We start from the raw sequence: 22079 nt of genomic DNA, 5'->3' as shown, positions 1-22079 counted from the left end.
AAATGTGAGCAAGTTACCGAGATATGATCTACCCCTCACAAAAGTATGCCACCCCCACATACAGTATCCCATTTCCATCTATCCATTCCTGTATTTTGCTCTTGATCAACTTCTCCAGTACTACAACAATGACTCCTGATATGCTGATTGGTCAGTAATTTACTACATCAGTCTTGGAGCCTCCTTCATGCAATGGAACTATTTTCCCCTCTTTCCACCCCCTAGGGACTAACCCAGAGCTGAGACTTAGATTAAACAATATGGTCAAGGGCACTGACAATTCCCTTGCTGCTTCACATAAAATTCAAGGTGGTATCCCATCCAATCCCACAGCTGTATTAATATTAAGGTTCTGTAATATGCTATGCACCATTATTCATTTACCTCAGTTCAGGTAAAGTAAGGGTGGTATCATCAGGATGAGAGAGAGAGAGAGAGATGGGTGAGAATGCAGGTGAGCAGAATTTGAATCAAACAGCCTTTTCAAGGGACCAGAAAGCATGGCTTAGATTCTGATAAGAGACAAGCTTTCTGCTATTAGTCTTTGTAAAGGGTGATCTAGATCTGCTAATTACTGATTACTGATTTTGATAAGAGACAAGTTTTCTGCTATTAGTCTTTATAAAGGGTGATCCGGATCTGCTAATATTCTTTGGTATAGGCAGAGTATGAAGCTGGAGTTCTTGATGGAAGCCATCTGTGGCAGGCTGAATTTTTTTATTCTATTGCTTTGATACACTTTCTGTTGAACCAGGGCTTGGTAAACAGATGAGGATTTTAGGTTGAATGGGAGATGAAGACCTTCATAACAGTGAGAATAATTTCTGTGACTTTTTTGCAGCAGGTGTTAGGATCAGAGTTGAGTGGAAGTAATAGTCAGCTATAAGAAAGGAAGAGTAGAAATTCCAGAGGTCATCCCAGTTGGCACCTTTGTAGTGTCAGAGGATGCGAGGTCAGGAGTAGTTGGAGGAAGGAAGTTCTATGAGAGAGAGAGGAGACCTGTACAAGATTGTAGCCTGAGTTGCTGAGAGGTGACCTCTATGGTGTATATATGGATGGAGAACTAGTCAAAAAGATATCCAGAGCATTTGGAGAGGGAAGAGGATTATCAGGAATTCCAGTAGGTAGATGTACGATTTGTGTTATGTCGTACTTATAGCAAAGACTTCTGTTTCTTGTCCAGTTTGGTTGGAAGTGGTGTTGGAATAGGGAAGCCACTTGTAATTGTGGATCCCAAGGAAGATAACTTCACTATTCAGATAGCTGGATTGCAGATGATCAAATTTCATGGAAAGGAATATGCAGTGACCTGAGTGGTTATCAGTGTTCGGAGACTGGTAAATGCAACAAATGAATGTTACTAAATGGGACAAGAAAATCTTGAGCCACAGAAGGTGAAAAGCAGGGGATTCTAAATTAACCATTCTGGCAGACTATGTCAGATCTCACAAAGAAACAGGTGACACCCTTGTTGCAAAAAGAATCACAGTGTGTGTAGTTTGGGAGGTGGATAGTAGTAGATGTAGCTTCAATATGACAGAAACTCAGACTGCATATCATTTATGTTTGTGTTAACAGCATGGATGTTAGTAAAATGGATGTGAAAGTGAGTTTTTAGTGAAGAGATTCTTTTCGGTTTTTTTTTAACCATTAGCTTGCACATAGACACTAATGTATTACTAAGTTGTTTATAAATTTGTGCTTGTGTGGTCAATTTACATAAAAAAGTACTTGGTATAGAATTGCTATGACAAGTTTGTCACATTAAATTACCAACGCTAAGAGACCCAACACCACAGCAAGCAATGGTACCTATGACCTTCTCACAAAAATGATCTATTAACTTACAGAAATGCAGTTAACTTTCACTGTATACAAACCCACAGACCAAAGAAATAATTTATTATAGAGGAAAGTTTGCAGAGAAAGAAAGAAATAAAATGCAAACAGACCAACACCATACCAAGCATTCTTGTGTAGAGGCTTAAGTGCTGTGAGGACATTATGTTGGAGGTTTAATGGATTTTTTACAACACTCAAAAAGAATTAAAATAGAATTTAATACTTCCTATATTTCGTCCTAGTCACTAGGACATCTACGGGGATTACAAAGACAATTAATGTAACATGCACACAAAAACTTACAATACTAAGCCCAACCACGTGGGTGACAATAAAGTCCTATCTAATCACCTAGATAGGACTTTATTGTCACCCACGTGGTTGGGCTTAGTATTGTAAGTTTTTGTGTGCATGTTACATTAATTGTCTTTGTAATCCCCGTAGATGTCCTAGTGACTAGGACGAAATATAGGAAGTATTAAATTCTATTTTAATTCTTTTTGAGTGTTGTAAAAAATCCATTAAACCTCCAACATAATACCATACCAAGCAGTACCTACAGTTAACTGAGTTAGTCAGGAATAAAGTCAACTGAGCCATTTTTCATTACAGCAAATTCACAGAGATAAAAGAAATCATTTAATTATGGTGAAAGGTTTGTTACTGTGAATTTCCCATAGAACACCACTGATGTTAGGATGAGAACTTTGAGTGAGTTGACTCCAGCAGTATTTGCTATAGTGAGAGTTGATTGTTACATTGCTAAATACCACTGACAAGTTAACAGTGCCATTTTGTCCATAGAATTGGTTTATGAATGATTCAAAAATGAACTAGGCTTTTAATCTGTTCATGGGTTGATTGTTTACTCTGATATAAGGCAACAAGATATTAATGTTTATCAAACCTTATCTATTTGACTTTCTTTTATCAAAATGAAAATGAATTATCTGACTGTTCCCAAAGACAATTAATATATGGCTTACATTTTCAATCAGACTAAAAATTCAAGCTGAAGAAGGCTAGAATATTATAAAAAAGGACTGAGTGTGCATTTTGGCAAAAAATGTTTTACAGTATAAGGCTCACCTTCTCTTCTTTAGTAGTTAGCATCACATGTTGTATTGAGGTAGGTTGCTCAGAATTTGTAACTAAAGTTACAAAGATTGATTGTCAAATGCTTGCCTTTTCAGACTAGTTCTCCATTTTGTATGAGAATGAGGAAAATCTCTGTTTAATACTCGCAAAACTGATCAATTCAAAAGGCATAGAAATCTGGCATTCTTGTTGGGATTCAAAGCTAAATTTTTTTTGTTGTTGTTGGGTAAATAAACATAACATATATATGAGCTATATTAGTGCATACAAATTGCAAATCTGCGAAACACTCATTACTGTACTTCAGCTTGTCAGTCTGTAAAAACATTCAAGCATAGCTTCTTGTTTTAATACAATTTGTTCTGATAAAAAAAAAAAAGAAGTTAAAAACAAAATCAAAGCTAAGAAATAATTAAAATGTGTTGAAAGACTAATGTTTAGATAATAATAAATAACATTAAATATTTGAAACTGAAAATTCATTCCCAAGCTTATTACATTTACACTAGTAAGAATTATAACTGCACAAGTACAAAATATTTTATGCTTTCTGCCTATCATTTTTTTTTTTAATTGCAATATACATTAGAATTGCAGGAACCTTTATAACACAGAAGAACCACATGACATTTATCCTTTGGCTGGAAAGAGCTAGCTAATGAATCAATAAGCAGATTGTGCAAAAGGAATGAAGAAGAGTTTGATGGGCAGAAAGATTTGTACAATGCTGATGGACTGCACTTTAGTGAATTTGGAGTTAGGTGTCTAGAGAGCTTTGTTCACTAGGAGCATGGAAGTACAAAGTCAGGAAAACTAAAGAAATTAGGGATGTAGGCAAGTAAAAAAAATGAGGAATCTAGATTCTCAGGCAACAATTTCAAATGGGGTAGTCAAGTCAATTCAGGATGTAAGGTGGTTTGGTGCCTAAGTGTATGATACAGTTTCCAGATACTAATGCTAGAAGCATCAGGAATAAGATGGAAGAGTTTTGGGCATTTAGGTTAGTGCAATCTTGCCAAAAGTTATAGGCATTAGTCAGACTTGGCTGACAGCAGATGAAGTGGTTACAAAGATAGAATGTGATGGATTTAATATTTTCAGGGAGGATAGAGTAGACAGGACAGGGGATTGGTGAGGTATTGCTGATGAGAGCAGATGAACTGCAACCAACAAGAGTAGGAGTCAGTTGGACAAATGACAGTTCTTTTGAATCAATCTAGTGTGAGATTGAGACCAATAGGACAAAATATAAAATTGTTGCTGATATTGGCTAGGGGTGCTAGGGATAATGTGGAAGACATGCATCAGGAAATTAGTAAAATGAGAGAAAGTTGAGTAATTATCATGGGAGACTTCAACTTCAGAGACACAGACTGAAAGGAGGAAAGATTACATAGCAGGAAGGAAATGGAATTTATACACTTAACAAGAGATAATTACTTGAAGCAGAATGTAATGGAGAGGATTCGGGGCACAAGAGTATTGGATCTGATTATACACTGTGTCCAAAAGCTAAAGGTGAACAACATTTTAACCGGTATATGAAAAAATTTTCATAACCACAGCCAAATGTGGATATAAATTTATTGCCAGCATACTAATAAATTCTATTATACAAAAATTGTGTTATAAATTTTGTACAAATCAAATTGCAATACGTTTTTGGCAAAAGTTACAAATTTCCTAAGGACTTAGTTACACAGTGCTTACAGAAAACTATGTGGAGAGACATTTCAGTATGGAATATGTCCATCCCAAACTGCGATGCAGCTCTCATAACATCATACAATGCTTAGCACCAAGTAATTTAGAGGTTCTCGAGGCAAACTGGCCATTCCTCCTTCGGAGCAAGGATAAGGTCTTGTTTGTTTTCTGGAGGGGAATTTCAAGCAGCAATGCATCTCCCTATTGCACCCCAAATGTGTTCTATGGGATTGAGATCTGGGGAACGTGCTGGCCACTCCATTTGATTAATATCCTCAGTCTCCAAAAGCATCTCCACTGCTTGTGTATGATGTGGTATTGCACTATCATCCATTTTTTGCCTTACAGCACCATGGAACAATTGAACATGACGTTGAAGAACTTCATTGTAATATCGTTCACCAGTCATAGTCCCTTTTTGCAGCACTTGTAGCTTGGTGCATCCAATGAGCATAATGCCATCCCACACCATGACCTCAGCATCATCATATCTATCCCTTTCAAGAACATTCTTGCGATGGTAAGCAGTACCACTTTCATGCCAGATCAAGTGTCATCTAGATTCAGAGGAAAGACTAAAATGACTCTCATCTGTAAAGAGTACATTAGCCCATTGATGTCTTGTCTGTTTATGGAGCTGTGGATAAAGGGATGCAGACTACACGCCTTCAGGCATATAAGCCTATTTGTCGCAGACATCTTGCCACAGTTTGTCGATATATCCATGTACCTGTGCTTGAATGGAGCCAACTTGCAAGTTGGACCTGTCATAGTGTTGCCAATTACATTTTGCTGTTATAACCAAAAATCTGTCATCATGATAGAGCAAGGGTGTTTTGAACACATTCCATTTGTTTGATGCTGTCCAGAGCCTGGATATAATGCTATGAGATTCCAAACTCTCTAGCAATATCACTAATTCTGCATGGCCTTCTTCAAGCTTTCCAATAATTCTTCCCCATGTGAAATCATCTAGATCATGTCTTTTAGACATTACAAGACATCCAAGTTTATAAGTTTATTCCTTCATGAAAGGACTTCCTTCAAACACAATTCACTTAGTGCAGCCTTTTGCGTTTTATCCTGTTGAGTGCTACTGTGTGACCCATTCGTTTGCGATTCGAAAATTTGAATGTGTATACCTGCTTTCTATTCGCAAGCATCCATCATACAAATTGTCAGCTGGTTCATCTGAATTTGTGGTTGTAATCTTCAGAAATAGTGTTTATCCTTAGGTTTTGGACACTAGTGTAGAATCAGAAGACCTGTCCCTAACTAAGGTGGCTACATTTCCTCAAAATTGGAAAAGTGATCATTTGGTCTTGACTTGGGAGGTAGCAACAAGTGGAAATTCCAGTTAAGAAGGGATATATGTGGAACTACAAGACGACTAATTAAAGACAACATGACATAAAGATCAGCAAGTGAAGGATGTTTACAGTGCATGGAAGGTAGTTAAGGGGTATCTGGAAGAAGCAATTGCTTCTTCACAAAAAAAGGCAACCAGCATGGTAAGGAAGGAAAATTCAGATGATGAGAATAAATTAGCTGAGCATGCGAAAGGAAATCACAAAAAGGTTTTTCATTATATTCATAAGATTGTTCATAAGAATGAGGAAGAACAACTGTGGAAAGATAATTTTAATGAGTGATGATGGTAGAGAGATGACAGAGGCAGACTGAAACTGATGAGTTACTCAGTAGCCATTTTGCAAGGCTATATCATCCAAGTGAAGATATTGTGATGGCAGAGGTGACAGGGGCTGATATGAGAACAGAAATTGGAGGTACTCGAGATATTGCAGAATTTCAATGCAAATACAGCTGTGGGATTGTATGAAATATTGGCTTGTATTTCAAGAGAACATGCAGGAGAACTGACAATGCCTTTTTTGACCAAGCTGTTCAATTTAAGCTCTGGCAACGTCCCAAAAGAGTGGAAGGAGAGCAAAATAATTCCTGTGGATAAAGGAGGATCAAGTCTGTGGTAGCAAATTACAGACAATCAGCATCTTAGGAGTGGTGGTAAAAGTACTGGAAAAGTTGGTCAAAAAGAGAAATCAGGAATGGGTGGATAAGAATATGATACTTTATGAGGGGCAGCATGCTTTGTGAAAGGTTGGTCATGCCTTAGTCGTCCACTAACTTTTTTATAATAGAGTGACATCTGAGTTGGAAAAAAGGGAAGAGCCAAACAATGATGCTATGGATTCTGCAAAGGTGTTTGGCAGGATATCAAATGGAACTCTGTTTCGCATGTCTGGTTATATGGATAAATGGGTGGCTGATCAGCAGATACCAAAAAATAACATATGGACGAGCAGAATCCAAGTGACAAGTGGTGTGCTGCAGGGCTCCGTGCTTGGACCACTGCTGTTTATTTTGTACATAAATGATATAGAAGATGATGCAAAGTTGGGTAGCATAATAGCTAACCGAAGTGTAAATTAAAGATTCCAAGAAGTTATATACTTGGTTTAACCCTTTATCCAAGGGTAAGCAAACAAAGTTTGCACCGTAAGTATTTTCAGGACTGGGGCAACTCGTGGTAAGGGTGGTATGACTTCAGATCACTTGCCTTAGTATCCCATAATGCAAAGCACATCTCCTTGAGGACATGTATAATGCTATGCATTATGGGAAGGGTCACTACACAGACCAGTTTCAATCCTTTACTGAGGTCTCATCAGCGGGAGCCAGACCCAGAAGTGATACCAAGGTAGAAGAAAAATATGACTTGTGCATTACTTCTGTGTTGGTATCACTTCTGGGTCTGGCTCCCACTAATGAGACCTCAATAAAGGTCGAAACCAGTCTGGGTAGTGACCCTTCCCATAATGCATAGTATTATACATGTCCTCAAGGAGATGTGCTTTGCATCATGGGATACTAAGGCAAGTGATCTGAAGTCATACCACCTTTACCACGAGTTGCCCCAGTCCTGAAAATACTTCAGGTGCAAACTTTGTTTGCTTACACTTGGATAAAGAATTAAACCAAGTACACTCAGGTCTCTTTTTAGGCAGATTTTTTTATGCGAATTTGAAGTTATGTGGTGCATAACTTCAAAACTTATGTACTGCTGTGCATGACGAACAGTGTGTTACAGCACATTCTGACGTAACGTGTAAGCAGTGAGTGTACGTGAAGTTTAATTTTGCATGTGAGTAAGTGTCATTATCGAAAGTCTAAATTTTGCTAATTTTTATTTTAAAGATTTAATCTGGCCCAATGGAGAAAAAAAGCACCAAAGAAAAGCAATTTCTTTGGGAATGAAAATTGCTATTTTAGATCGCCTAACAAAAGGAGAGGGATTTACGGCGATTGGTAAACATTTTAATTTAGGCGAATCTACTATAAGGGCAATTAAAAAGAATGAAGTCACAATAAGAAAATCTCATCGTACTCAAGAGATGCTTTATAGAAAAAACGGAATGAGTGCTCGTAATTTGGATTGAAGAATTAACTCAAAGAAGAACTCCTATAAGTGGTTATTTAATTAAACAAAAAGCTCTTCGGTTTTATGAACAGATGAAGCAATTGGAGCCGTCTACTTCCGCTTCCCAAGCTGATAAAGAATTTTCAGCTAGCAAAGGATGGTTAACCTCGCCCTGAAGATTACAGGCGAGGTTGCAGGAGCAGATGAAGCAGCCAAAAAACTTTTCAAGAGAAGTTAGCCAAAATTATTGAAGATGGTGGATATTGTCCTGATCAAGTGTTTAACGCTGATGTTAAACACTTGAATTTCTTCGAAAACGGGATTGTTTTGGAAGAAAATGCCTAATCAAACTTACATTGCAAACTCTGAGAAAAAAGCAAGTGGATTTAAAGCAAGCAAAGATCAAGTAACGTTTTTATTTTGTAGCAATGCATCAGGAAATCGAATGTAGAAACCCCTCCTAATAGTAAATCGATCTCTAAGACCACGTGCTCTAAAAGGCAAAGATCTAAAAGAGCTACCGGTACAATGGATGGCTAATACAAAGGCCTGGGTAACAACTGCTGCATTCAGTGGCACATCCAGGGGGGACACCCCCCTACCCAAAGAAAAAGAAAAAAAAAAACACTAGAAAATTTTCCAAAAATCTTTTCCTAATGAATAAAATTCATTTTTTTTATTTATGTTGCGTTGTGTCTTCTATTTCTATACTACTTATGAATTAGTGATCATTGAGATGCTCAGTCATAAGTCGTATGCGATGCGATGTGTAGTGTGTATTCTCAAATCGTCTACCCAACTCAGGCCAACTCCAAGATTAAATCCTGAGTGCGCTACTGGCTGTATTTACTGAATGGTTCAATAATTACTTAGCATCAGAAGTGGAAATATATATGAAGCAAAAAGCTCTCGATTTTAAAGTTTTATTAATTGTTGACAATGCACCAAGTCATCCGCATTTAGAACATCCAAATGTGCAAGTAGTGTTTTTTCTACCCAATACAACAAGCATTAATCAGCCATTAGATCAAGGCATAATTGCCACTTTTGAAAAATATTACATTAACCACACTATTCAACGTATATTGGATAAACTAGAAAATGAATCATTAACGTAACTGAAGTTTGGAAAAAAATTTATATTTTGGACTGCTTAAATCATGTTGCATCTGCTATCGCTGAAATAAGATATCGCCATCATCATCATCATCAAATTCCTGAACTTCCTATCTACAATTTTCCTCCAAATCAGTCTGTTACTTGTCAAGACTGCAACATTATCAGATTTTATATTTCTATCGTCTAAGGCACTTTGTACCGTATCAATCCGTCTATATCTTGATGTTCCTCTGGGTCGTTTTCCTGCCAACCTGGCAGAGAACACTTGATTTGCTAATCTTTCCTCACCCATTATGTTTAAGTGACCATACCACCTGAGATTAGCTCTGCTAATGCATTCTGGGATGCTGACAATGTCAAGTTCTTTCCTAATATCCTCGTTTTTAATATGATATTGCCATTGATGCCATCTGTTCACACCTCTAATCTTTCCCAGGACTCTCATATCTGCAGTCTCTAGTCTTTAGTTAAGTGCTTTACTTCTGACCCAACTCTCAGATCCATAAGTTAAAACTGATTTAAACACTGTCTTGTATACAGCTAATTTAGTGTTCCGACTAATTTCTCTCTTATTCCATATGAATTTATTCAATTGACTTCCCACCATACCAGCTTTGCAGATTCTGTTGCCTATTTCTATATTGAATTTACCATCTTCACTAAAAATTGTGCCTAAGTAGCTGAAATGTTTTACTTGTTCCACAGGTTCTCCATTCACAAAGCAGTTGACATTTTCAACTATTCTACCTATTTTCATTGTCTTTGTCTTTTTATTGCTGACCTTCATACCATATCTATTACAACAGTTACTCAATTTAGTACAGGGAATCTTGCAGACTTGTAGCAGATTTATTTAGAAGTATAACATCGTCTGCATAAAGCAAAGAGCTGACATTAACATCTCCAATTTTGATATCAGGTTTAATACCACTTTCCTTCATAATATGATCCATATAGATAATGAATAACAGAGGGGATAATGTACATCCTTGTCTCACACCAGATTTCACATTAAACCATGTTCCTATACTTCATTCAATTCTAACTGCCGACTTACAACTCAAATAAAGACTAAGTATTGCTTGATATAATGCCCCATTGACACCATATAACTGTCGCATAGTGAATAGCTTCTCTCTTGGCACCTTGTCATATGCCTTTTCCAAATCGACAAAACTTAAATACAGATCTGTTATATTCCCATGCTTTCTCGACTGTTTGTCGTAAAGTGAAGATCTGATCCTGACAGCCTCTATTTGGCCTGAATCCAGCTTGTTCTTCACCAAGCTTTTCTTCCACAATTCTTCTCAACCGTTTCTCAAGTATACTAGCATAAATCTTACCAGGAACACTCAGTAGGGAAATTACCTCTGTAATTCTCACATTCAGTTTTATTTCCCTTTTTATATACGGATACTATGAGAGCTCTACTCCAATTATCGGGAATTCATCCCTCTGTCTACATTTTCTGAACTATGCAGTGCAGCCACTATAAGACTTTTATACCACCACCACCATACTTAAGCATTTCTGGTCGAATATCATCTACTCCTGCTGCCTTTCCACATTTCAAGCCTTTGATGGCTTTTTCTACTTCAAGTATGGATATGTATTCCTGACTGCATGACTGGTCAGTGTTTTTTACCACTGTGCTGTCATCACTGCTTGTTTCATTTAGCAGTTTTTCAAAGTAATTATTCCATACTTCAAGGATATCTTTTTCTCCCGTTTTCATGTGACCTTTATCATCTCTAATTCCTTTTACAGCACTCTTTCCTCCATTTCTGAGCTTCTTTAACAACTTCCAGAATATCTTGCTTTTCTTCCACTAGTACATCCGTGACCAGGTTAAAGAGGTAGGGACTCAGAGCTGACCCTTGGTGTAGCCCTACGACAATAGGGAATCCACCTGTCATGCCGACACTAGACCTGACCTGAGTTTCTGTTCCCGCATACATCTCCTTCACCAACCTCACGTACTTTTCTTTCTTGATATTTATTTTCTATGTTCTTACCAAAGTCTTCCCATGAATTTTGTTAAGCTAGTTTTACACAATGTTTAGCTTTCTTACATTTGTCTCTATATTCTCTAAGAGCACAAGCTGACTTATTTGACAGGAACTTTTGATATGCTTTCTTCTTTTCCTTCACTCCCTCTTTAACTTCCTGTGTCCACCAGGGAGTTCTGATTTTTCTATCCTTATAGACAACCTCACTGCATGCCTTTCTGGCTGGGTTTTCTTCAAGGTTTGCCACTGAATCTCCAAGGTTTGGTTCCTGTTCTCAAACTCTTTCATTTTTTCTTCAACGATCTTTGTGTATTTTCAAAGTAATTATATATTGCTAAAAATTGCTTAATGGAAAATAATGAATTATAAAAATGGAAAAATTGCTAAATGAAATAAGCAGTGATAGCACAGTGGTAAAACACACCCAACATACAGTCAGGAATAAATATCCATACTTGAAGTAGAAAAAGCCATCAAAGACTTAAAATGTGGAAAGGCAGCAGAAGTAGATGACATTCGACCAGAAATGCTGAAGTATGGTGGTATAAAAGTCGTACAGTGGCTGCAATGCATAGCTCAGAAAGCCTGGACAGAGGGACGAATTCCCGATGATTGGAGTAGATCTCTAATAGTACCCATATATAAAAAGGGAAATAAAACTGCATGTGAGAATTACAGAGGTATTTCCCTACTGAGTGTTCCTGGCAAGATCTATGCAAGTATACTTGAGAAACGGTTGAGAAGAATTGTGGAAGAAAAGCTTGGTGAAGAACAAGCTGGATTCAGGCCAAATAGAGGCTGTCGAATCAGATCTTCACTTTACGACAAATAGTTGAGAAAGTTGAGGGCATCCGGCCATAAAAAAACCATGCCAAAACCCAGGATGAAATGTTAGATAACAGAGAAAGGATCACGGCTAGGGCGTCCCCCATAAGTGACGTGCAGTTCTGTCACCCGAGGACTGTGAGAAGTGGGCTAGGGCTACTGAACCAAGGATGGGTTCAGCTAAAGAAGCGAGTCCAACAGAAAGAGAGTGTGTGTAAAGTAAGAATCGGGTCGCTGAATGGGAAGAGTAAGGAGATAGTAGACATGATGAGAAGAAGGAAGCTGAAGATCTTGTGCATGCAGGAGACAAGGTGGAAAGGCAATAAAGCAAAGGAGCTGGCGGAGGGATATAAACTGTTTTATAGCGGTATGAATGAGAAAGGAAGAAACGGAGTTGGAATTATCATCGATAAGGAGCTAAAGAGTGGAGTCTACGAGGTGTGCCAGAAGAATGATCGGATTATGAGCGTTAAGCTTGAGATGGGAGGAAGTGTGGCAACTATAGTGTGTGGCTACGCCCTCCAAGTAGGTTGTGATGATGAGGAGAAAGAGACATTCTGGAGAGAACTTGACCAAGTAGTAATGGGAATCCCTGATGGTGAGAGAGTGATCGTCGGAGCAGATCTGAACAGGCATGTAGGAAGGCGACGAAATGGTGAAGAAAGGGTATATGGAGGTTGGAGTAGTGGTGAAAGAAATGAAGAAGGCAAAAAAATCATAGAATATGCTCTGGCCTTCGATCTGGCTATAGCTAACACGTGGTTCAAGAAGAGAGTTGGGCATCTGATAACCTATAAGAGCGGGGATAGAATGAATCAGATTGACTATATTATGTGCCGTAGGAAACATCTGAAGGAGGTGAAAACTGTAAAGTGATTAATGGAGAAAGTGCAGCAACACAGCACAGGTTGGTTGTGGTAGACTGTGATATAAAAGAAGAAAAAAAGAATAGACGGAAGTGGTGGGTACAGAGGAGAATAAAGTGGTGGAAATTGGAAGAAGAAGGACCAAGGAATAAGTTTAAAGAAGAGGTATTGAAAGAAATGAAGTTACCAGAGGATGTGGAAGAATGGTGGGATGTTAATAGTCGGAATATTAGAAAAATTGGAGAAGAGGTGCTTGGTATAACATCAGGAAAGGGACCACCTGAGGATAAGGAGGCATGGTGGTGGAATGAGGAGGTGCAGTTGGAGATCAAGGAAAAGAAAGAGGCAAAGAAAAAATGGGACATGACTGGAACTAGAGCCGACAAGGAGGCATATAGATTAGCAAAGAAAAATGCAAAGAGAGCTGTGGCAAGGGCGAAAGCGAGGGCAGTTGATGAGGTTTATGAAGAACTGGAGAGAAACGGTGGCGAAGCTCAGTTGTTGAGAATAGCGAAAGCCAGAGATAAGGCCTCGAAAGACATAACATCAGTCAAGCAGATAAAGGATGCCTCAGGAGTAGTATTACAAGAGGAAGACAAAATCAGAGGAAGATGGAAAGAATATTTCCGAAAACTACTAAATGAGGAGAATCCAAGAGAGAGGTGCGAGGATGGAGAGGTAAATGAGAGACCGGTGCAAGACATAAGTAGAGAGGAAGTGGTTTGGGTACTGAGAAAAATGAAGAATGGAAAGGCTGTGGGAGCAGACCAGATACCTGGGGAAGTGTGGAAAAGTTTGGGCAGTGAGGGCGTGGATATGTTATGGGATCTGATGTGTAAAATAGCCCAACAGGAAAAGATACCAGAGGAATGGAGGAAAAGTATTCTTGTCTCAATCTACAAAGGAAGAGGAGATGTTCAAGACTGTGGCAACTATAGAGGAATCAAGCTGATATCACACACATTAAAAATATGGGAAAGAGTATTGAAGCGTAATAAATTAATTGAAGAGTAATAAATTAATAATGATGTAATTTTTTTCATGTAGTACTATCATATCCTGTACACCCCTTGAGGGTACATGGCAGGAATTTGATGATGATGATGATGATGAGTAATTGAAGCAAGGTTACGGTAGGAAACAAAAATTGGTGAGGAGCAGTTTGGATTTATGCCAGGAAGAGGGACAATGGATGCAATATTTGCGCTAAGACGATTGATGGAGAAATATAGAGAGATGCAAGTGGATCTGCACATGGTGTTTATAGATCTGGAAAAGGCATATGACAGAGTGGCCAGACAGGAGGTATGGAGGTGTATGAAGAAGAAGGGGGTGTCGGAGAAGTACGTGAGGTTGGTGAAGGAGATGTATGAGGGAACAGAAACTCAGGTCAGGTCTAGTGTCGGCATGACAGGAGGATTCCCTATTGTCGTAGGGCTACACCAAGGGTCAGCTCTGAGCCCCTATCTCTTTAACCTGGTCACGGATGTACTAGTGGAGGATGTCAAGGAGGAGGCACCATGGAGCATGCTGTTTGCCGATGACATTGTTCTATGCTAATCATCCCGAGAGAAGCTTGAAAATACCCTGGAAGAGTGGAGAAAAGCATTGGAGAAGAGCGGCATGAGAATTAACCAGGTGAAGACTGAATATATGTCAACGTGGAGTGACGAGGATATCGTCATACAACTCCAGGGTGAAAGGCTAATTTCAGGGAAGAAATTCAAGTACCTTGGGTCGGTTGTCGAGAGGAATGGTGACCTGGATGAGGAAATACAGCACTGAATAACATGCGGTTGGATGAATTGGAGGAAGATGAGCGGGGTTCTGTGCGACAAGAGAGTGAGTTGTAAGAGGAAAGGAAAGCTCTATAAGATGGTGGTGAGGCTGGCGATGCTCCATGGTGTGGAGACGTGGCCTATAACCAAGGCACAGGAGAGGAAGATGGAGGTAGCGGAGATGCGGATGTTGAGATGGATGAGTGGTGTGACAAAGAAGGACAGGATAAGGAATGACTACATCAGAGGGACGGTTAAGGTGGGACCAATTGGCAAGAAGATACAAGAAAGTAGGCTGAGGTGGTTTGGACATGTTGAGAGGAAGGGTGAGGAGTATGTTGGTAAACGAGTGGAGTATATGGAGTTGGAGGGAAGGAGGAAAAGAGGCAGGCCCAAGCTCAGGTGGAGGGATAAGATGACAGAGGATCTTAGGGAGAAAGGATGGAGTCCGAAGGATGCTCTGGACCAGAGAACTTGGAAGAGGAAGGTTAAAGATTGGTGTGCCTACCCCGTTTAACATGGGATAAGGCAGAGTGAAAGAAGAAGAAGTTGAGAAAGCATGGGAATATAACAAAGATCTGTATTTAAGTTTTGTCGATCTGGAAAAGGCATATGACAAGGTGCCAAGAGAGAAGCTATTCAATACGCTACAGTTATATGCTGTAAATGGGACATTACATCAAGCAATACTTAGTCTTTATTTGAATTGTAAGTCAGCAGTTAGAATTGAAGGAAGTACAGGAAGATAGTTTAATGATAAATCTGGTGTGAGACAAGGATGTACATTATCCCCGCTGTTATTCATTATCTATATGGATCACATTATGAAGGAAAGTGGTATTAAACATGATATCAGAATTGGAGATGTTAATGTCAGCTCTTTGCTTTATGCGGATGATGTTATACTTCTAAATAAATCCACTACAAGTTTGCAAGATTCCCTGACTAAATTGAATGACTGTTGTAATAGATATGGTATGAAGGTCAGAATTAAAAAGACTATGAAAATAGATAGAATTGTTGAAAATGTCAACTGTGTTGTGAACGGGGAACGTGTGGAACAAGTAAAACATTTCAGCTACTTCGGCACAATTTTTACTGAAGATGGTAAATTAAATATAGAAATAGACAACAGAATCAACAAAGCTGGTATAGTAGGCAGTCAATTGAATAAATTCATATGGGATAAGAGAGAAATTAAACCGAACACTAAATTAGCTGTATACAAGACAGTGTTCAAATCAGTTTTAACTTATGGATCTGAGAGCTGGGTCAGAAGTAAAACACTTGACCGAAGACTAGAGACCGCAGATATGAGAGTTCTGAAAGATCAGAGGTGTGAACAGATGGCATCAATGGCAATATCATATTAAAAATGAGAATATTAGGAAATAACTTAACATTGTCAGCATCCAGGAATGCGTTAGCAGAGCTAATCTCAGGTGGTATGGTCACTTAAACAGAATGGGCGAGGAAAGATTAGCAAAACAAGTGTTCTCTGCCAGGTTGGCAGGAAAACGACCCAGAGGAAGACCAAGATATAGGTGGATTGATATGGTAAAAAGTGCCTTAGACGATAGAAATATAAGATCTGATAATGTTGGAGTCTTGACAAGTAACAGACTGATTTGGAGGAAAATTGTTGATAGGAAGTTAGTAATGATGTAAATTTTTAATGTAGTACTATCATATCCTGTATACCCCTTGAGGGTACATGTCAGGAATTTGATGATGATGATGATTTTTGTGTATTTTAGCCTACAGTTCACATCTGAGAGCTGAAATAAGGCCACAAACTTTAAATGTCTGCTGGAAAGCAGCTTGGCCTGGATGTGTTGCAAACAGTGCAACCATTCAAACATCTACATTATCAGCTGAAATCATTACTTTGGCAGAGGATATTTGTGGAAAAGGGGTTTTGATACATTTAGCCAGAATGATGTAGATGAATTGCTTGTGGATAATGACTTAAGTGATAATGATATTATTGGATATCGATTAGCTTTAGATATCATTGAAAATCCAGAAAAGGATAGTCAAGCAGAAGAAAAACCTGTCCCCCTCACTGCAAATATAATTCGAGAAGGTCTTGAACTGTGCAATAAATTGGAAAATCATTTTATTGTTAATGACACAAATTTTGAATGAGCCTTTAAATTCCAACGTGAGCTGAAGAACTGTATGTCTGGATATCGCGAGCTGTATAAAAAATTAGTAAAATCATCATTGCAAAGTTTAATCACTGATTACATTGTCAGAAGAAAAAAAATCAGCACAGAACAAGGATGAAACCAATTCTGTTTATGAAGAACCATTACCTTTACCATACAGATCTGATGTGACTATCTCTTCTGGTGATGAACATGATTTCGCACCAGTTTGCAAACATTGCCGAATATTGTCTAATAGTGATGATAATTCTGATGAAAAAATGTAAAAAAAATTGTTACCTTTCAATAAAATTAAATGAATGAAGCTTTAAAACAAACTTAGGCATTCTTTTCCTGAATTTTTATAAATTTTTTTATGCGATTTTAGGTTTATTTTAATTCATTGCTTCGGTTTTATGCGATTTTAGAAAAGTATGGAACATATCCCTAATTTTTCAACGTAAGTTAGGTCTTTTTTGTGTGATTTTTTATATGCCGTTTTCTGTGGAACGTATCTACCGCATAAAAAGAGACCCGACTGTATATAAATTCTTGGTATCTTTAATTTATAGTGTAACAAGTGAAAAACTTTCAACAACTAATCAAAGTGATGTAGAGAGGTTGCAGGATAGGCTGACAGTATGGGCAATTTAATCTGGAAAAGTATAAAATTATGCAGTTTGGGATACAAAGATTACAAACTGTGTAATCTTTGTATCCCAAAGTTCCACATTGAGGGAACTATACTCCCAAAAATGCTGAGGCCAGGGATTTGGAGGTGGTAGTAGTAGTAGATAGAGAATCGAGGTTTAGAGGGCATATTGCTAATGTAACAACGTAGCTCACAGGATTACTTGATTATTGAAGAACATGCTAACAAACAGAGAGAAGGGAATTATCATTCTTCTTTATAATAAGTCTTGATACGACCATATCTGGATTACTGTGCTCAGGTCTGGCACCTGGGTTTTTTTAGGGTGAGGAAGTGGTGGAGAGGATCCAGAGACAAGTGACCAAGATGGTGAGTGGTATGTGCAATGCTCACTATGAGGATAGATTGCGGATATGTGGATTGCAAAAGTTAGTTGATATGTGAAAAAAAAAAAAAAAAAAGGGGGGGGGCACATGACAGAAACATTTAAGTTACTTAAAGGATTTTATAGAATTAATACAAAGGAAATATTTCAGCACTTAGCTAGAGGACAAGAACAAGAGGTCATCCTTGGAAGTTGACCAAGAGCATGAGTAATAGTTTTGCCGGGAAAATGGTGAATGAATGGACTGCGTTGACTGAGTTAGTTGTGAGTGCTTTGTCTGTTAATGGTTTCAAGGAGAGGTATGACAGATATTGTGTTAACAGTTTGGGTTTCCCATTATGAGTATTAGGATTCCATGCAATAATAATAATAATAATAATAATAATAAGAGAAGACAATTGCCTTGCTAAATTGGAGGCCTGAAAAAAAGTTCCCTGTTTGGTCTCTAGAATAGGGTTTCCAAATTAACTGACCTGCATCCTGCCTAAGATGCAAGAAACTATTATAATAGTTTTCAATTCAAGCTGCATCAGCTGATCTTATTTTTTAATACATTAGTTCTTGGGTAGGATGCAGGTCAGTTAATTTGGAAACCTGTTCTAGAGACCAAACATGGAACTTTTTCAGGCCTCCAATTTAGCAAGGTAATGGTCTCACACTGGGTGAAGAATTCATCTACCATCTAACTGAATGTAGTATGGCTTTTTGTTCTTTCCTAGAAAATTAAGTTTTCCCTCCGACAAAACAGGAAAACCAACTGAATTATACATGCCCTTAATAGATGTAATATACTACCCTAATAGTCTTATTTGCTTAGGACATAATTTTAATCAGCCCAAACCTTTGACTGCAAAGATCCAAATTCTTTTAAGGATGCAAGAAACATTTATAAGGACATCACAGTTGAAGGCAAGTTAGCCAGTTATATACAAAAACAATAGATATAGCATTCAGGAATGTGAGAATATCTAATTCTAATGTGGTATGGTTATTTAAATAGAATGGGAGAGGAAAGGATAGCAAAACAAGTGTTTTTTAGGATAATAATAGACCCAGAGGAAGACCAAAATATAAGATATGATAATATTGGAGTCCTGGAGGAATATTGTCGATGAGAAGTTAATAACGATGTAGACCTTTCACGCAGTACTGTCATAATATCCTGTACCCCCTCCCCACTCCTGAAGACACCTATAAGGAATTTTTCTTCCAGAAACTCAGATTCTTCCCCATAACACACACTAGTAAAACTTAACTGGCTAGAGAACATGCAACCAACAGCAAGATCAAAATATGGAAATTAACTACTCTATTCTTGCTAAAGGTGTCTTAAAGAAGGCATGTGTTGACTCTAGAACAGAATTTCCAGATTATTTAACTCTCAGTTCGCTTGTAACACTAATATGGGATTACGTTTTTATTTTAATTGGATAATCACAAAAATTCTAACAAAAAGCAAATTGTATAAAAGCCATGACACAGTGCTATGATGTGATATGGTTCATTGATTGGTAAAATTCACCAGTCAGTGAACTTTAACGAATGAGTGTCTGAAACACTTCCCACACAAAAAACAGAGCTTAATACAAACAGCTCACCAAGATATTTTGCCTTGCCTCTCATGAGATCTAAATTTCTGCAACAGCTGTCAGGCCAGTGAAACCTTCATTCAAAATCAGTAACAAATGGCGAACATGTGGTCTCATGTCTTATAAGTAATGAAATACTAAAGCAACTCATGCAGGTTTGTATTTTTTTATTACATCTCATCATCAAATTCCCGACATTTACCCTCAAGGGGTGTACAGGATATGATAGTACTACATGAAAAATTTACATAATTGCTAACTTCCCATCTACAATTTACCCCCAAATCAATCTATTACCTGTCAAGGCTTCAACATTGTCAGATTTTATATTTCGATCTTCTAAGGCACTTTTTACCATATCAATCCACCTATATCTTGGTCTTCCTCTGGGTCTTTTTCCTGCCAACCTGGCAGAGAACACTTGTTTTGCTAATCTTTCCGCTCCCATTCTGTTTAAGTGGCCATACCACCTGAGATTAGCTCTGCTAACATTTTACATATTACATCTCAATCACTTGCAAAGCTATTATAGTTTCAAAGGCAACAATAATGGCTATTTATAATCTTTCTTTTTCCATAAAGTTCTCAAAAACACTTGACTTAATGACACTTACCTAGAAAGTTTGTAAGATTTTTAACTAGTAATCACATATATAATTAGAAACAAAAAATTATCACTTATTAAGAACTTCCCCAAAACGAAGCAAACTGCATTATAGAGAAAAAGGAAAAAGAATGAAACAACAATTTCCCAAAATTTGAAATGGTGTCTCTATGATCCAGTGAAAAGATTTGCATAATACATTCTGCTTTTATCCAGACCTCTGGGGATTATTCACCCCCCCCCTCCACCACCACTCATACTCAATTCTATCTTCTGAATTTTGGAGGTGAACTTTAACATTGCCTACTTCAATAGTATACAAAGGAGTTTTATTATTCATTAATCTCTTCTGCACTTATATTTAACTATTATGAATAATATATGCACTACATTCTCTCAACATGATCCATAATTTTATATACAAAGCATTTTACATGAAATACTGACCTTACATGCTGAAGCCACAATGCTACCTTTGTGATTAGCAGCTACACTAAATAACTCATAGCCATGACCATAAAGTTTTCGGATTTCTGGCCAGAGAGTGTTTTGTAGAAGCAGTTCTTCTGTTGGAGGAGCTGTAAATAATTACTGTGAATATACTAAACAACTCAAAGAATAACATGGACTTATGTAGTAATATAAAGGGTGTCCCAAAATTCACACAAGATTTAAATTTAGCGCCATTTGTGCGGTAAAGTGTTGCCAACGAGAAAAAAAAGACAGCGTGACAGCTGACAGTTCAGGGTTATTAAAAATGGAGTGCTACACGAAAGAACAACGCACTTTCATTGTTGAGCAATATTTTAGAAATAATGAAGGTTTGGCAGCTACAGTTTGCAATTTTCGTACAAAATATGGTCGGAATAGTGATTTAACTTCATCAACTGTGAAAAGATTAATTAAAAAATTCAAGGAAACTGGATCAATTAGTGATCTTATACACTCTGGCCGTTCTTCAACAAGTCGTTCAACATAGAACATTGAAGCAGTTTGTGAGAGTGTTGCTGAGAGTCCAGGAACTTCAATTCGGCACCATGGTCTTGAATTGGGCATTTCGAGAAGCTCTCTACAGCGTATTCTCACGAAAGATTTGCATCTGTATGTTTACAACGTTCAACTGACTCAAGAACTGAAGCCTACTGACCACACACAGCGAAGAGAGTTCATTGAATGGATTATGGAACAACAACAAGTGGATGCTTATTTTTCGAACAAAATCATTTTCAGCGATGAGGCTCATTTTCATCTTGATGGCTTTGTTAATCGACAAAATCGTTGCATCTGGGGTTCAGAAAATCCACGAGTGATTGTTGAGAAACAAATGCATCCACAATGTGTCACTGTTTGGTGTGGATTTTTGGGCTGGAGGCATCATCGGTCCATTCTTCTTCGAAAATGCGGCTGGTAAGGCAATAACAGTTAATGGTGCTCACTATCGCGACATGATAATCCAGTTTTTTGTGCCTAAATTGCAAGATATGGATGTGGACGACATGTGGTTTCAACAAGACGGTGCCACATGCCATACAGCACGAGAAACAATTCAATTACTGCATGAGTCATTTCCTGGTCGTGTAATCTCCTGTTTTGGTGATCAGAATTGGCCGCCCAGATTGTGTGACTTAACGGCGTTGGACTTTTTTCTTTGGGGTTTTTTGAAGTCTAAGGTTTATGCCAACAAGCCCACGACCACCCACGCCTTGAAGGAGGAAATTGAGCGCTGTATCAACAAAATTCAGCCACATTTATGCAAAACGGTCATGGAAAATTTCGACAAAGGAATGCATATGTGCCAGCAAAGCCATTATCCGATATGCTATTTCATGCATAACCCTATACTGTATACTTTATGAATCAATAAGAAATTACAATTTTTAATTAAAAACCTGTGTTTTCTATCAAAATTACTTCTTGCATGAATTCTGGGACACCCTGTATATACTCATTATTATTCATTTTGGAATAATAAAATTAGCCAGAATATGGTATGTCATATACAGCAGTCATGAATAGGAA

General features: G+C 37.9%; 1 protein-coding gene across 1 annotated transcript in view; it reads right to left on the bottom strand.

The window, feature by feature from the left end:
* The window catches only part of Elp2 (elongator complex protein 2), a 218242-nt gene that overhangs the window by 54895 nt on the left and 141268 nt on the right, over positions 1-22079 (bottom strand). Inside the window, exon 14 of the mRNA XM_090412092.1 lies at positions 20508-20638. Within this exon, the coding sequence (XP_090268218.1) occupies positions 20508-20638 (131 nt within the window). The remainder of the gene's footprint in view (positions 1-20507; positions 20639-22079) is intronic.

The sequence above is a fragment of the Typopeltis vanoorti genome, chromosome 22 (assembly GCF_054136105.1).
Source record: "Typopeltis vanoorti isolate ZY-2024b chromosome 22, IOZ_Tvanoo_1.0, whole genome shotgun sequence".
NCBI classification, from domain to species: Eukaryota; Metazoa; Arthropoda; class Arachnida; order Uropygi; family Thelyphonidae; genus Typopeltis; species Typopeltis vanoorti.
This window is presented reverse-complemented; position numbering and strand designations above follow the sequence as displayed.